The sequence below is a fragment of the Siphateles boraxobius genome, unplaced genomic scaffold (genome assembly GCF_051911475.1).
Source record: "Siphateles boraxobius isolate OS27281-9 unplaced genomic scaffold, OSU_SipBor_1 162, whole genome shotgun sequence".
NCBI classification, from domain to species: domain Eukaryota; kingdom Metazoa; phylum Chordata; class Actinopteri; order Cypriniformes; family Leuciscidae; genus Siphateles; species Siphateles boraxobius.
This window is the reverse complement of record NW_027508769.1, coordinates 578412-593015: the sequence shown is the minus strand read 5'-3', so window position 1 is coordinate 593015 and position 14604 is coordinate 578412. Positions and strand designations below refer to the sequence as shown.

The window sequence follows — 14604 nt, the reverse complement described above, 5'->3', positions numbered from 1 at the left end:
TTAATAAACAAGGGAATTATGGTGATACCTATTAGTTATAGTTTCCCTTATTCACCTGTGGTGTCTTGCCTTAAACCACTTTAAAAGTTTGATTTATTTTTGCAAATCAGTTCAGCTGTGTGTGTGTGTTTACCTGGCAAACCCCACAGCGTGACTCAGACAGTCCGCCAGCGCCACCTGTCTCTCTTCATCGCCCTCTTGAGGCAGTTTGGCGAGTAGCATCCGAAACGCCTCCATTAGCGGCGTGAGAAGGCTTCGCATCAGAGCCTGTTTGCGTTCGGCCGGACTGTCTCCGTTCACGATCAACACGCCGGCCGTCTCAAACATGAACAGCTGGTCATCGTTGCTGAGCAGCGCTGGAAACCCATTCTCCTGGACAGACAGAGAGTAGACGTTGAAGTAGACGTTTACAGCATGTTTAAAATGCAGCTGAATGATTTTTATAAGCTGTTTTACCGGCAGAGCGAGTTCTAACAGGTCTTGTATTCTGCTGAGTATGTCCTCGATAAATGCGTTCATGTGTTTACTGCACAAATAAACAAGAGAGAGTATTATCAGATGATGCAAACTTTGAATCAACATGCACCAATGCTACAATTTTCTATATGTCAATCATTTGTTAACAAACAGGTATTCATTACTTCAGTGAGCTCATTGTTTCTGCCTTAAATTACATTGTTTAAATTAATACATTTTTTGCTAACTGTGTAAAAAATCCATAACTTAAGACAGTTTCCTCTGATAACAGATCACTCTAAATTGTAATGTGGACATTTTCTGTAAAGCTGCTTTAAAATTATGTGTATTGTGAAAAGCGCTATACAAATAAATGAGAATTGAATATTTACATTGATAAAATGCATTCATGAACTGTAAAATTCTGTCAAATGTAACTTTTACTAGTTATGCACTTACAGACATTTGATTCATTATTTCCATTTGTCTGCTAAAATTGCACCAGTATATTTTTGAGCTTCCTTTCGTGTCTTATTGTGCTTGAATGGTTTAAAAGCACTTAAATCAATGATAGCATGATCATATAGTGTAACGGATGCTGTATGTGCATGCGTGACTCACTGCAGGGTTTTGATGAACCGTGAGAACAGGTAAGCCACTCGACTGCGCACCTTCGGACTGCTGTGCCTCAGACCACGCTGGTCTAAAAATGCCATCTGAACAAAATAAATAAACACAAAAATCTCAAAAAAAACTCAGGTCGAACTAAATCTCCACCACCCTCACAACTCTAAATGTGTTTAAATAATGGGTGACACATAAAATCAACATTGTGAAAAGGAGTGTAATTGAATAACAGGCTTGAAACACTCACCAAGACACTGGGAATGTGCTGCGTCTCAACCAGAAAGAATTTATCATAACGAACGACGGTCTCGAAGAACTCCAGAGTAACAGAGGAATGCTGATACCCGCTCACGCCACAGGAGATGAGCTACACACACACACAATCAGAGAACTGTCATCATGATGTAGACCTTAATTTGTGCCCGAATTATTCACTCGTTCTTTCACTGAGAATGTTTACATGCACATCAATGTGGTAAAATATAATTATTATTACTATATATTTTCTTATATACTTTATTTCACTGTGAAATATTACAGTGGGAATATTTCTTATTTACTATATTTATATATATATATATATATATATAGAGAGAGAGAGAGAGAGAGAGAGAGAGAGAAATAAATCTGAAATAAATTAAAATACAAATTTTAGTTGACTAAATGAAAATTTGAAATTAAAAATGTTGAAGGACTAAAACTATTGCCTGGAAATGAATACTAAAACAAATAAAAATAAATTAGCGATATTTAAAAAAACAAAAATTTTAAAATTATAAAAGCACATATAGCGAAATTATTTAAAGGTGCAGTGTGTAAGTTTTAGCAGCATCTAGTGGGGAGGTTAGGAATTGCAACCTACAGAAGTTACGGTGACCGACAGGAAGTGATGTCGTCGTCTGAGACAACAGAGAGTAGCCAGTTAAGCAATGAGGTTTCTTTACAAAGATAATTTAAGAAATTATGTTTACTTAATTTTTCAGTAAAACGATATGTTATTGTGAATATTACTGTTACTTGTTCATCGTTGTTTCAGTATTTTATTGACTGACTTTAGCTAAATTCTTTGCACAAAGAACAACATAGTGACGAAACGCGCGCTCTGTAGTAGTTTGTCCATTTAGGGCTCCTGTAGAAACAGTGGCACAAAATTGCTATTTTAATGTAAGAGTGTGTGTGTAGATAGAAATGGCTCATCTAAGGTAATAAAAACAATGGTTCATTATGTAAGGTCTTTATACGCCATTGAAACATTATGTATAATATATTCTGTCAGCAGATCCTCCTAAATATTACACAATGCACCTTTAAAATTAAACAAATTAACATGATTAAAACTAAAATTATAAAAATAAAAGCTAACTCAAAATATGAATACAACTATTATTAAACTAAAATAAAACATTAAATAACAGAGCTACAAGTAAGCACAGCAAATCTGGAGCATCAAAAAATATATATTTAAAAAAAAATCAGTAAACGCCACTTTTTCCTGTCAGATAACCAGACATCCACGTTCTGTCGGCTACGGTGTGCATGTAAACGTGCTAATCTTCTATTCGCTCAGAATGCTAGTCTCACCGTCCTCATCATGGCCTGCAGTGTGCTGGTTTTAGCCGTGTCTCCGGAGAAATGCGCTCCATGAGACGCGGGAAGAGCTTCACCCAGCATATACAGAAGCCTGATGGCCACCTCAACCTCCATGAACTGCACCGTCTGCCAGTTCCTACACACACACACACACAAATCAATTAACCCAAGTCATGTGATGTCTTTAGATGGGCTTTTAAAGAGTGCATATTCTACTTCTTTATGTCATCTCTCTTTAGTGTGTAATGTTGCTGTTTGAGCATGAAAAAAGTTTCTAAGTTCTTCTCTATATCAGTGTCAGTGTTTCTGAACTTCCTGAAACGCCTCCATTGTATCTTGAGTTTCTTCTGGGCACGAACATGTCACAATATTCCTCATTTAAATAATGAATGCGCAAAATAAAGGGGCGGGGCCTGGGTGAGTTAGTTAGTAGTGTGTTAAACTGGCGGTTATGGTAAGGGGCGGGAAATTTCCCAAACGCACTCGACCAATCACAACAGACTGATCCAGCCGACCAATCAGAGCACAGTGTGCTTTACAGAAGGAGGGGCTTCATAGAGACAGGAAGTAAACAGAGCGTCACTGACAGACCGGGAAGAGAGGAGCCGCAACAATGGAGAATATGAGGAAAATAATCAACATTCAAGCAGGAAAACCTGTTCTAGTAGAGCCTGAAACAACATCAAGACTTTGAAAAAGGACATAATAGATCCTCTTTAAAGGATTAGAGGATCAACGTTCATTCAACGGACGAAATGATTCGAAAAAAACGAGTTCGATTTGGTGAACGAGTTCGAACAGGAGAGTCACGAACGTGCATCACACAACAGAGCAAGGCGAGCATTTGTGCTTCTAAAACTTAAACTTTATTTATTTTTGAAATGACCAATCGTTTTGCAAGATAAGACCCTTATACATCGTCTGGTGTCGTTTAAAGCCATTTGAAGCTGCACTGAAACTGTAATTTGGACCTTGGACCGTTTGGTACCCCATGAAGTCCATTATATGGAGAAAAATCCTAGAATGTTCTCATCAAAAACCTTGATTTCTTTTCGACTGAAGAAAGACATGGACATCTTGGATGACATGGGGGTGAGTAAATTATCAGCAATAGTTTTTTTAAAAAGTGAACTAATCCTTTAAATTTAGGATTTATTAAAGGTCCTATGAGTGCACGGCTGTGATAAGTCATAATGAAGACTTCAGAACAACCTGTTTAGCAGGTTCTTAGAGTCAAGAGGAAGCTTGAAACAAGGAAAACACTGTTTTCTCTGATATCTCCATATCAGTGTGTTGTGCAGGTTCGTGTCTTACTGCATGGTGGCGTTGAAGACTCTGTGCACAGACTCCAGCAGAAGCTCAGGAGAGACTTGAGCCAGTCGATCCAGCAACATCTTCAACTGTTTCCTGTATTCGACAAACATGGCCTCATCCTCACCCTGAGAGAAGCAAATCTATATTTATATACAGGCAACAATTTGTATAATTGGGCAGCAAGATGTTTCTAAATAAACCCGAAATCGCAATATGGCTCAATAGGGCTGTCAAAATGGCTGAAAAGCTAAATTCAAATTTCTTTCTTAAATATTGGCAAAATTCGAGTTATATTCAAATTCTAAAGGCAATACTTAAATGTTACAGGGGGGAAAAAATACTGTATTGTCTACATCAGGGGTCGGCAACCTAAGTCACGCGTGACCCAACACTGGCACGCGGAGGGTTAATCGCTGGCACGCAAGCAAGCGCGAGAGGGGTGTATGTATTTCATTCAGATAAAGTAGCCTACCTCCCACATATACAGATCTACATATTGATGTAATAATTCCTTGTAGTAACAGCTTGTTTTATTAACTTAAGTTAGGAGTTATTAATATTATTAAAGTGTGAGTATTAAACTGCACAAGTCAATGAAAGCGTGCAGCTCTAACAAACCATTGGTCAGAGTGGTCGCGCTGACCAGTGCGCATCAGCGCAAACAAGTTATCCAACTGACACCTTAAAGCTCGTTCCACTGTAAATAGTTAATGCTATAAATTTCAACCAAGTGTAAAGAGTCCTTTTTAAACATTCCATACATGTTAAAATGACTGCGATGCATGTGGAAACTCCGTTCATGCGGACCTGATCACTTCATGTTTTTTCTCTGATTGGAAAGCTATCCAATCGTGAGACAAATGCCCTCTGATTGAGAGCACACTTTTACATATTCCAGATGAAAATGAACAAAATGCATACATGCATTATATATGCTTGTTGAAGTCACAAATGTAAATTTTACTCCTCCCAAATTGGTAAAAAAAAAAAACATGCGAGTGTTATAACGGCTCCCGGTTTATGGATATGACAGCGCTGCTGCAACACGCATCTCTTCAGCAAGCCGACGTGCAAACTGCGCAAATGAAACTGAAAGTTTAGCTTACATTCTGAAGCTCAACACAGTTGTCTTCATTAAAAGTAGTGAGATGCAGTTATGTTGCCAAGTGGAAGTGTAACACTTTTAACAAAACTGAAAGAAGTCAGTAAAAACACGAATGACCAGGTCCAATCTGTTCTTCAAAGTCTAATTTAGGCCTGAAAACAAACATTTTAATTTCTGTACCATTTCTGTGTTAGCCATTATGAATATTTAAAATATGTTTATGTTTATTTAAACACGGGGGGGGGGGGGGGGGGGGTTATGGCTCAGTGATGACCTCGGAAACTTAAAAATGGCACTTTATGACAAATAGGTTGCCGACCCCTGGTCTACATAGAGGGCCAACAAGAGCGAGCAATAAGCAAATATAAACCAAATCAAGCATCACATCTTTTATTGAAATGAAATGACGTTCAGTTTTTAGAGTGCATTAACTTTTAAAACAATTGTTCTTAAAGGTATTGTAGGTAGAAATCCCCAAAAATACTTTTCCAATTTTTTTCAAACTGTCTTTATATATCAATGCATAATTAAAATGTAAGTACTCTGGAAAATAAATTATAAAAATCGAGTGTCTGTAGTTCTCTCAGGACTGTAATAAACACAGCTCATTATTCCATTCGGGACGAAAGAAATGATTGGCTGGGGCGACTGTCACTCTCCCTCGCTACCATGGAGACCACCTCTGCTGATACAGGAGCAGCCCAAATGCGCGCACCCGTTTGAAAAGGAACGGAAGCTAGTAATAACAAACAATTATGGCAGAGAAAGAACAGTCACAATTCTCAGTAACGTTACCTGCATATAGAGGCAGCGAAGTCAAACGAGTTAAAAAAAGGAAGACAGTATTTGAAAAGGCTATGAACAAAAAGTCTTTGGATAAATAAAGAAATCATAAGAGAGTCGGCGTGGCTTTCCAGCGTCGGCTACTACTGAGTGATCTCAAGGGGCTGAAAAGTGACTCCATGATGGCTTTATTTCTGCTGGACAGGTAATCTTGCTGTTTTCATTTTGATGGCATTTATTTTTTCATGAAGCATGTATCACTAGCACACCTAACTACCTAATATTAGCTACCTAACGTTACGTAGCATAACTAACGGTACTGGCTTAGCTATGACAGTGTAACTTTGGTGTCGACTAGTATAACGTTACTGTTAGTGAGCCAGGGTTGAGACGATAAATAAGCAATAGGCCTATCTGCAGTCGAAAGCTGTTTTATTTAATTTCGCCGAATCTAACTTTAGGTTAAAAAGTTTAGGGGATCTATTTTTATACCTAGCTTTACCCTCTGCCTAAACTGTGTTCCTATTTTCACCGTGAACTCTACCTACTCCGTTTTTTCACGTTTGGTTTGTTGTTATATGCTCTACATATGTTTACATATGTCTTTATGTTGTATCTGTATGTGCTATACAATATATGTTGTGTGTGCAGTTGTGAGAAGGTGTTTGAGTGTATGTAATTCAGTTTATCTGTAAACAATCTTATGTTATGAATCTTACAAATTCACCTTCATCACAGTGTAACTGATAGTAACGGCAAACGTGTATCAATGAAGCTATTTATAGCTTTGCCTTATATTGAGTTTGATTCCGTTACGAGCTAGTAAAATATTTTAAACTTTACAAGTATCGTTATGCGAGCTGGATAGTGAGTACTAACAGCCATGTTAATTGTTTATATTCATACTGATAAAGTTAGTTATTTTATTACTTGTGATTCTGACATGATGTCACTACATCTGGTAAAGCTGGTAAACACGTCCGACTCTTCCAGCTGAGCGAATGGCCGGGATCGCGTTCATTTGTTTTGGGGGCGTGGCTTTGGAAGGAGCCGAGTAGGGAGGGAGTGGGAGTTAATGGAATAATGAGCTGTGTTTATTGTAGTCCTAAGAGGACTACAGGCACTCGATTTTTATAATTTCTTTTCCAGAGTACTTACATTTTAATTATGCATTGATATATAAAGACAGTTTAAACAAATTTTTACAAAAAGTATTTTTGTGGATTTCTACCTACAATACCTTTAAATCAAATATAATTTCCTTAATGTGCATGCAAGGAAAATTAGGTTACAATAGTGCATAAAACTGTGTAAGTGCATCAGTAACCTGAGAAAACGGTATAAAAACTGGAAAAGCTAACCGCTTCAGTTACGTCATCATCATGTCTCGTGCACTCTTGGCACCAAAAATTTGAATGCACGGTTTTTGCATTCAAATGTGCATGTTTTTTGCATGTGCAACGAATATTCGAAATTCGAAACTTTATTTGACAGCCCTATGGCTTAGTATGATTATCAAATCGCAAAAGCTGAAATTGAATAAAATACATAATTTGGGAACGCAACACGGTGCTGTCACGACAAACACTGTACATGTTTATTGCCAAAGCACACTAAGAACAGATCCGACTTTTCCACACTGACCTCATTCTCGAAGTTATACTCGTCATCGTACTTGAGTTTGTTCATCACAGCCAGCATGATCGCCTGTTAGCAGGACAACAACAATCATAAACGACAGCACTAATCAACACTAACGCATATGAGCCTGAGATGCTGCCGTACCTCCACGTTGCTCTTCTGCTGCTCATTGAGAGCTGGGAGCTGAAAAACACAAACACACAAAGTTAAACATGAGGTTCGTGTGTAGATAGGGCTGGGCAAAAAAATATATTTTTCAAATTAATCGTTTTAAAGTGTGGTCGATTCAAAGTCGATCCTTAAAGGCAACAAATCGACATTTTCCCATATTTATTTATTAATCACCCAGAATTAGTTTTCCTCCACGGTTCATAGGCTTGCAGCCTCCATTTTACAGCTAACACTGTGAGATTTGATGCGTTTTATCTTAAACAAAATAACGTGATCCTGTTTGTTCAAGGCATGCAACTGTTCTGACTTGTCCAATTTTTCTTCTTGCATCAAAATCCTGTCTATTCATTGTATGCATTTAAAATATAGAGTTGGATTTTGTTGTAATGTACCCAAGAGTACCTAAAATAAAAAGGTTTTAATATACAGGTTTGTGGCTCTTAACTTATTTTTTATTAATAAACCATTTGTGAACTTTTTATATAAATATAGGATTAGTATTAAATCTATATTCATTGAGTCGCTTCGAGATCAAATTTAGAATCGAAAACGAATCATCTGAATCGATACCCAGCCCTAGTGTAGATGTATAATATTGTCTTATAATTATGGTGTGTACCTGTTTGAGCACATGCAGGTAGTCGTAACAGAAGCCCACGATGTTGGCTGAAATATCGTCATCTTCATGAATTAGCAGCTGTAGCATCAGGGGAACCTTTGACTCCACGGCATGCAGAGTTTCCGCAGAAACCTTCAAATCCGTCTTACTGAGTTTAGTCCAGCTGAGCACCAGAGACTGACCCATCCCGTTAACCAACCGAGAAAACTTGGCCAGAAAATCCACATCCTCCTCCTGATAGACACAACGTACACACAGATGATAATAATAATAATAATAATACATTTTATTTATAATGCGCTTTTCTAAAACCCAAAGCGCTACAAACAATAAAACAAGTAAAAAAAAAAAAAACAGAAGTACAAGAGTAATACAAAATAGTCATTACAGTACAGATCATTAAAATACTAATAACAGTCTATGTAAGCAATTTTAAAAAAGGTGTGTTTTTAACAACTTCTTGAAACCGGCTAATGTAGGAGCATTTCTAACAGTAAGAGGAAGTGCATTCCATAACCTGGGTGCCGCGACAGAGAAAGCTCTCTCCCCCATAGATTTTAATCTTTTTTTGCTGAAGAGTAAGAGAATCCGTAGACCGAAGGGAACGAGAAGGCGCGTACAGGCTGACTAATGCCGGACGTACACCAAAGGATTTTCACAGTCCCAGACTAAAGACCGGCAGTCTTTAGGAATCTTACTGGAGTCTCGGCGCGCTCCCGTCGTCTCGATCGTTAAATGTGAGGTGATAATCTGCAGTCGGCGACCCGATTTATGCCAGTCTTTCTCTAGTCTTTCATATCAAACATGTTTGATATTATCGCATGTCTTTAGTCTGAGACTAAAAACTGTGAACCCAAGTCTTTAGATGAGAGCTGATAATCTTATAAAGTCTTTTCTAAATCTTTTCAAAGTCTTTAGGTGTACAGAAAGCCTAAGTCACAGATATAAGGAGGAGTTTTTTCGTGCATAGCTTTGTACGTTAGTGTAAGAGTTTTAAAAGCAATACGTGACTGAACAGGTAGCCAATGCAAACTATAAAGCACACCTGTTATGTGCTGACGTGCTGAAGTGTATGTCAGCACCCGTGCTGCTGAATTCTGGATGTACTGCAGCCGTTTTATAGATTTAACAGGTAAACCAACAAAAAGTGCATTACAGTAATCAATCCTGGAAGTAATAAATGCATGAATAAGCCTTTCAGCATCTGGTAGAGTAAGATAGGGCCTAATTCTTGCAATGTTTCTTAGGTGATGGAATGCAGATTTCATAATACTCTTTATGTGAGAGTCTAGTGTTAGGTAGACAAATTGGTTGAATTGATGAATTGGTTACAGCAATTCTTGAATCAGTCTGAATCATATGCAACCTTATATATACGGATATAATGTAAATATATAATGTAAATGAACTTATATGTATATAATGAATAATATATAATGAACTTACACGTAAATATATAATGATTAGTGCGATTGTCTAACCATGCAGGTTACAATTTATTTAAATAAATATATGCGGTTTCAGAGTGAAGCGTGGCACTAAAATAAAAAAAGCTTGATGGTTTAACACCTGAAAATGAAGAAATTAAGGTATAGTCCTATAAAATATTTATATTAAATATTTGATTTGTTTTACAATACTAAAATGTATTACATTTGTAATGCATTTGATTTGTAATGCACTTTTTTTACAAAGTAAAAAAAATAGAAAAATTATTATTTTATAGTAAACAAAATAAGAAATATATTGTAATAATGGTAACACTTTACATTAAGTTTGCAGTTAATTAATGCATTAACTAGCAATACATTTGGTACAACATTTAATCATATTTCTTGATGCAAGTTAATAAAAATACAGCTGTTCATAATTCAGATCCATTAAATATTAACAGTTGCAAATATTTCTATATTTATTAATATATTTGTACATGCTGAAATCAACATCAACTAAGATTAATAAACGCTTTAGAAGTATTTTTCATTGCTTATTGTAAAGGTGTTACCATAATAATATTATTGTACTGTAGAATAAAAAATAATTGTATTACAGAAAAACAAAAATTTATGTTTTTGCCAATATCGTTTAGCCCTACCGAGAAACACTGTTTCCAGTTTACTCTCTGAAACCAACATTACAACCAAAGATGTGTAAAGTTGAGACTTAAATCAGTTGCTCATGACATCATGGTAGGTTACTTGTATTGATGATGTATTGACACACCTGCTCCACATTGAAGAACCCTGCGGACTGCAGCACCCGACACAGAGACTCCACCAGTTTGGTTTTGTCGACCGGATCCATGCCCTTATTGATGATCTCAAACAGACAATCGCACGCCTCCTCCCGCAGCTCCTCCATGGACATGTGACTGAGCAACAGATTCACAAACCTACAAACACACACACAGCTCTCATATAAACAGACAAGTAGCTGCATTTGAGCGAGATACACATGTATTAGTGGTCAACGGATGCATCCGTTTTAAAGTGTGAAAATCAAGCTTTTAAATGTTGTTTATATTTCTATGTGGTGTTTTAAATATGCTTTAAGACAAACCATGTGTAAATTCAAAAGTCGTGAAACAAAGACAGTCTCAAAAACACGGTTTGAAATCGCTAACGTTTCTGACATCACAAACTACCTTGTAACCAATCAGATCAACGTGTGATCGTCAACGAGTGGGTCTCTGAGCTGAGTGAGTGAGTGGAGGCGGGGCTCATTTGCATATTCATAGAATCGCGTATACTAAATGAGGCAGGGGTGTCGAGTTACATTCAAGATATTTTAAGGCATGAAGAATTTAAGGAAAAAAACGTTTAAATATGTAATTTTGGTGATCAAAGATGAGTTTTAAGGGATAAAATGATTGACTACAGGGGGACTTTAAATATCACCATCAGCTGATAAATTATTCTGTTTGGCCTATGTGTCTAAACTGGGACTTTTATTTTGACAGCGTGGATGCCAGAATACATCACAACATTCCTAGGTGCATTACTCTACGATAACAACCGTCGTCAATAGCAACCCTCAATATAACATACCACATAGTCTGCACTTCTTTCAAGTCTCTCTTTACTTTACATATCAGCCACCATACTATAAGACATCTGCCTTTTCATCAAAAAATCAATGTTGATCAATATGTATGAGGTTCATCAGAGCTGCTCCGACCTGTCGTTGGCGATGAGGTTGAGGTCGATCCAGGACACGTATGCGCCCACCACCTCCAGACACTGGCAGGTGAGCTCGCTGTGTGTGTGCTGGTACGTCTGAAGGATCTGGAACCAGGACTCCACCAGCGCCGGGATGCACTGCTCACGCATGCCGTCTTTAATCAGAGTATTTCTGCGAGTCTCCTAGGAGAGAGAGAGAGAGAGATGTTTTAATCACAAGAATGAATGTGTGAATGAATGGTGCAGGTGCGCAGTTTCATTTACCACACACACGCACGCACGTGACACCCGCTGTATTTTTAGCCTCTTACGCTTCACTATATGGGCGTGAATGCATGAACTTCACCTCCAGAGCCGCTCTGACAGGTGCTTCATTGGCATTTTACCATTTAATTTGAGAAAAACTATCGTTCGTCAATCGTCATAAAACACAAAGAAACTCAAAGGTCTTTACTGCAACCTTTCAAAATAAGAGTCCGGTTTAAAGGGGCATTCGGCAACTCTAGCTATTTCTTCGCTGATTTTCACTTTTGTTGTCGCATGTTTTATCAGCGAGCTCCCCCTACAGCTGAGTAAGTCACCATTCTCACCAGAACAGGTTATTAAACCATCCAAATGATTTCTAAACGGTTTTATTAAGCTGAAATAGTTGCCGAATGGCCCTTTAACTTGACAGAAATATATACTGTTGTACAGTAGACTTTAGATACATCTCAATGTAATAATTATACCAAACACTAATAATAATTAAATTAATAATAATAATATATCGTTATCAAAACTTTCATTTGAAGAATACTAAAAAAAAAATCATGTTTTAATTTTATCAGTAAAGCTCATTGTGCAGCATGTTGTTTGACAAAAAGTTTAATTTCATACAATTAAAAGATTATTTAATTAAATTAAAAATTAAATTAATGTTTTATGTCTTAATTTTATTACCAGAAAATACACAACATTCTATGTGAATTTTTTTTTAATAGAAATTCAAATTAAAAACAAAACATATTAAAATGGTTGTTTTTATGAATTTACCTAATTAGACATGCTTTTTGATTATTTAAATTTAATTAAACCATTCAAATGAAGTCCAGAAAAATGAAAACACAGAATTTGGTCAAAATAAAACTGAATTTGAGAAAGAAAAACATTTACATTTCTAAGGGCCCTAAACATGTAATTTTTGTCAAACTTCTAATAAATTGTTGTTAAATTGTTTAAGTTTCATGATTTGATTTTTTATTTGTATTTATTAGTCCAAAAAAAGAATGAAAGAAAGAAAGAAAGAACTGGAAAAAAAGGAATTTGGGAAAAAATAAAACGGATTTCATAAGGCCCCACGAATACAAAACTGTTTGGTCCTGTTTTACCTCCGGGCTGTGCAGGATGTCCCGATCGACCACCTCAGCGTCGATGGCCATCAGCATCCGCAGGTAAATGTCCACACCGTTCGGATTCAGTCCCACCAGAGCGAGGATGTCAAAGAAGAACTTGGGCCAGAAAGTCAGATACTCCATCACAAACGTCAGGGCCAAAACCTGCGCCGCCTTATTCCTGATGAAGGGCTTCTCGGGATGCAAGTTCATCAACTGGAGAAAAGCACCAAAACACAGAGATGTAATGATATTTCAATGATTGCGTATTCATACATGCATGAATATCAATCAAAAGGCCAGCAGCACTAACCTGAGCCTGCAACCACTTCATCAGGGTCTCTCGGATCAGCTGCTGTTGAGCCGCGGAGAGCGACCCGTGTCTGCAAAACACACAGCGTTTAACTACATACATTAATATTGTGTGTACTTTTTAATGATAGAAGCCATGTGCAGGAGAATAGATCATAAACTGAAATAAGTTGAAGCACTAACATTTTTACCTGGAAATAAGAAAAAGAAACCTAAATGGCAATATTAAAAATAAATGACAAAAGCACAATGAAATTACTTAAATATTAAACCATTAAAATTAACATGAAAACAAAAATATAAATATAAGCTAATTCCAATTATTAATAAACCTCAAATAAAAAATAGAATAGCACTGACCAGAAGCAAAAGGACCAGGACTAATTGTTTGTTTGTTTAGTGCTAAATTTGTTTGTTAATGTTTAGTAAGTGACGACACAATATGCATCATTCTTAAACAGTAGCAAACCAATATTTATGTGTTATGGGTCTAATGCCGGCATAAATGAAAATTCACCCAATCTATTCTCTGAATGCATGTTATAATCAACATGAATCTTGCTTTGTTGTATACTGTACAGTAGTGCTTGTCAATTTTAGTTTTTATATTCTTATATTATTGTGCTGCGGAAATGTGTTAATTTAATCTAGATCTTATTGTTAAAAAACTGTTTATCCATGTATAAATTTTTTAAATTTTTTGACCTGGGAATGTATAATAAAAATTGTATTTTCTTGCAGCGAAAACGACAGACTGATGACGTATGCTGGATCCTCCAATCATAACTCCGCCCCTTCCAGCTCAAGCTCATCTGCATACACTCAAATGCCACGCCCACATCTCAACATCCAATCAACAACCCAAACATAGAAGCAAAACCCCGCCCTACAATTCTTCTCAATACAGATGATGTCGCTACTTCTATTTCAGTGTGACTTTAAAGTACCATCACACTATGAATACAATTCAAATTTTTCTAACAAATAACATGCAAAAGATTCAATGATACCTGAATTTGATCTGATGCTCCAAGACTTGAAAGCAGAAGAACTTCACATGATCATCACTGACAAAAGAACACACTCACATTAAATTATTCAATATTATTAAACGAAGAATATCATTACGTTCCTCTACTACATTATGGCATTAGTACTATATATTAAAGCAGGCTTTGCTGCAACATTTATTGCATCCATGCATGTCTGTAATGTGTTAATTTAATGAAGCAGTTTGATGCTCTGCTCACCTGTAAACCCCTTTAACCAGGGCTTCAGCGCACACCTCCCATCCATCCCGAGACTCTTTCAACTGCTCAAAATATGCCAGCGCCTGAAAGCACACAGAAAACATTAGAGATGGTCCAGGATTAATTATAATTAATTATAATTGACTTAATATTTGCTTTATATATATTTTCCGTCTCTCTGACG

The 14604-nt window shown here is 36.7% G+C and overlaps 1 protein-coding gene across 1 annotated transcript in view; it reads right to left on the bottom strand.

Annotated features, from left to right (window-relative positions):
- The window catches only part of xpot (exportin, tRNA (nuclear export receptor for tRNAs)), a 33142-nt gene that overhangs the window by 11603 nt on the left and 6935 nt on the right, over positions 1-14604 (bottom strand). Inside the window, exons 3-17 of the mRNA XM_077232044.1 lie at positions 14421-14503; positions 14181-14237; positions 13172-13241; positions 12856-13074; positions 11484-11668; positions 10530-10698; positions 8307-8540; positions 7661-7699; positions 7520-7582; positions 3988-4112; positions 2665-2809; positions 1331-1450; positions 1078-1172; positions 457-526; positions 134-372 (exon numbers count right to left, since the gene is read on the bottom strand). Of these exons, the coding sequence (XP_077088159.1) occupies positions 134-372; positions 457-526; positions 1078-1172; positions 1331-1450; positions 2665-2809; positions 3988-4112; positions 7520-7582; positions 7661-7699; positions 8307-8540; positions 10530-10698; positions 11484-11668; positions 12856-13074; positions 13172-13241; positions 14181-14237; positions 14421-14503 (1913 nt within the window). The remainder of the gene's footprint in view (positions 1-133; positions 373-456; positions 527-1077; positions 1173-1330; positions 1451-2664; positions 2810-3987; positions 4113-7519; positions 7583-7660; positions 7700-8306; positions 8541-10529; positions 10699-11483; positions 11669-12855; positions 13075-13171; positions 13242-14180; positions 14238-14420; positions 14504-14604) is intronic.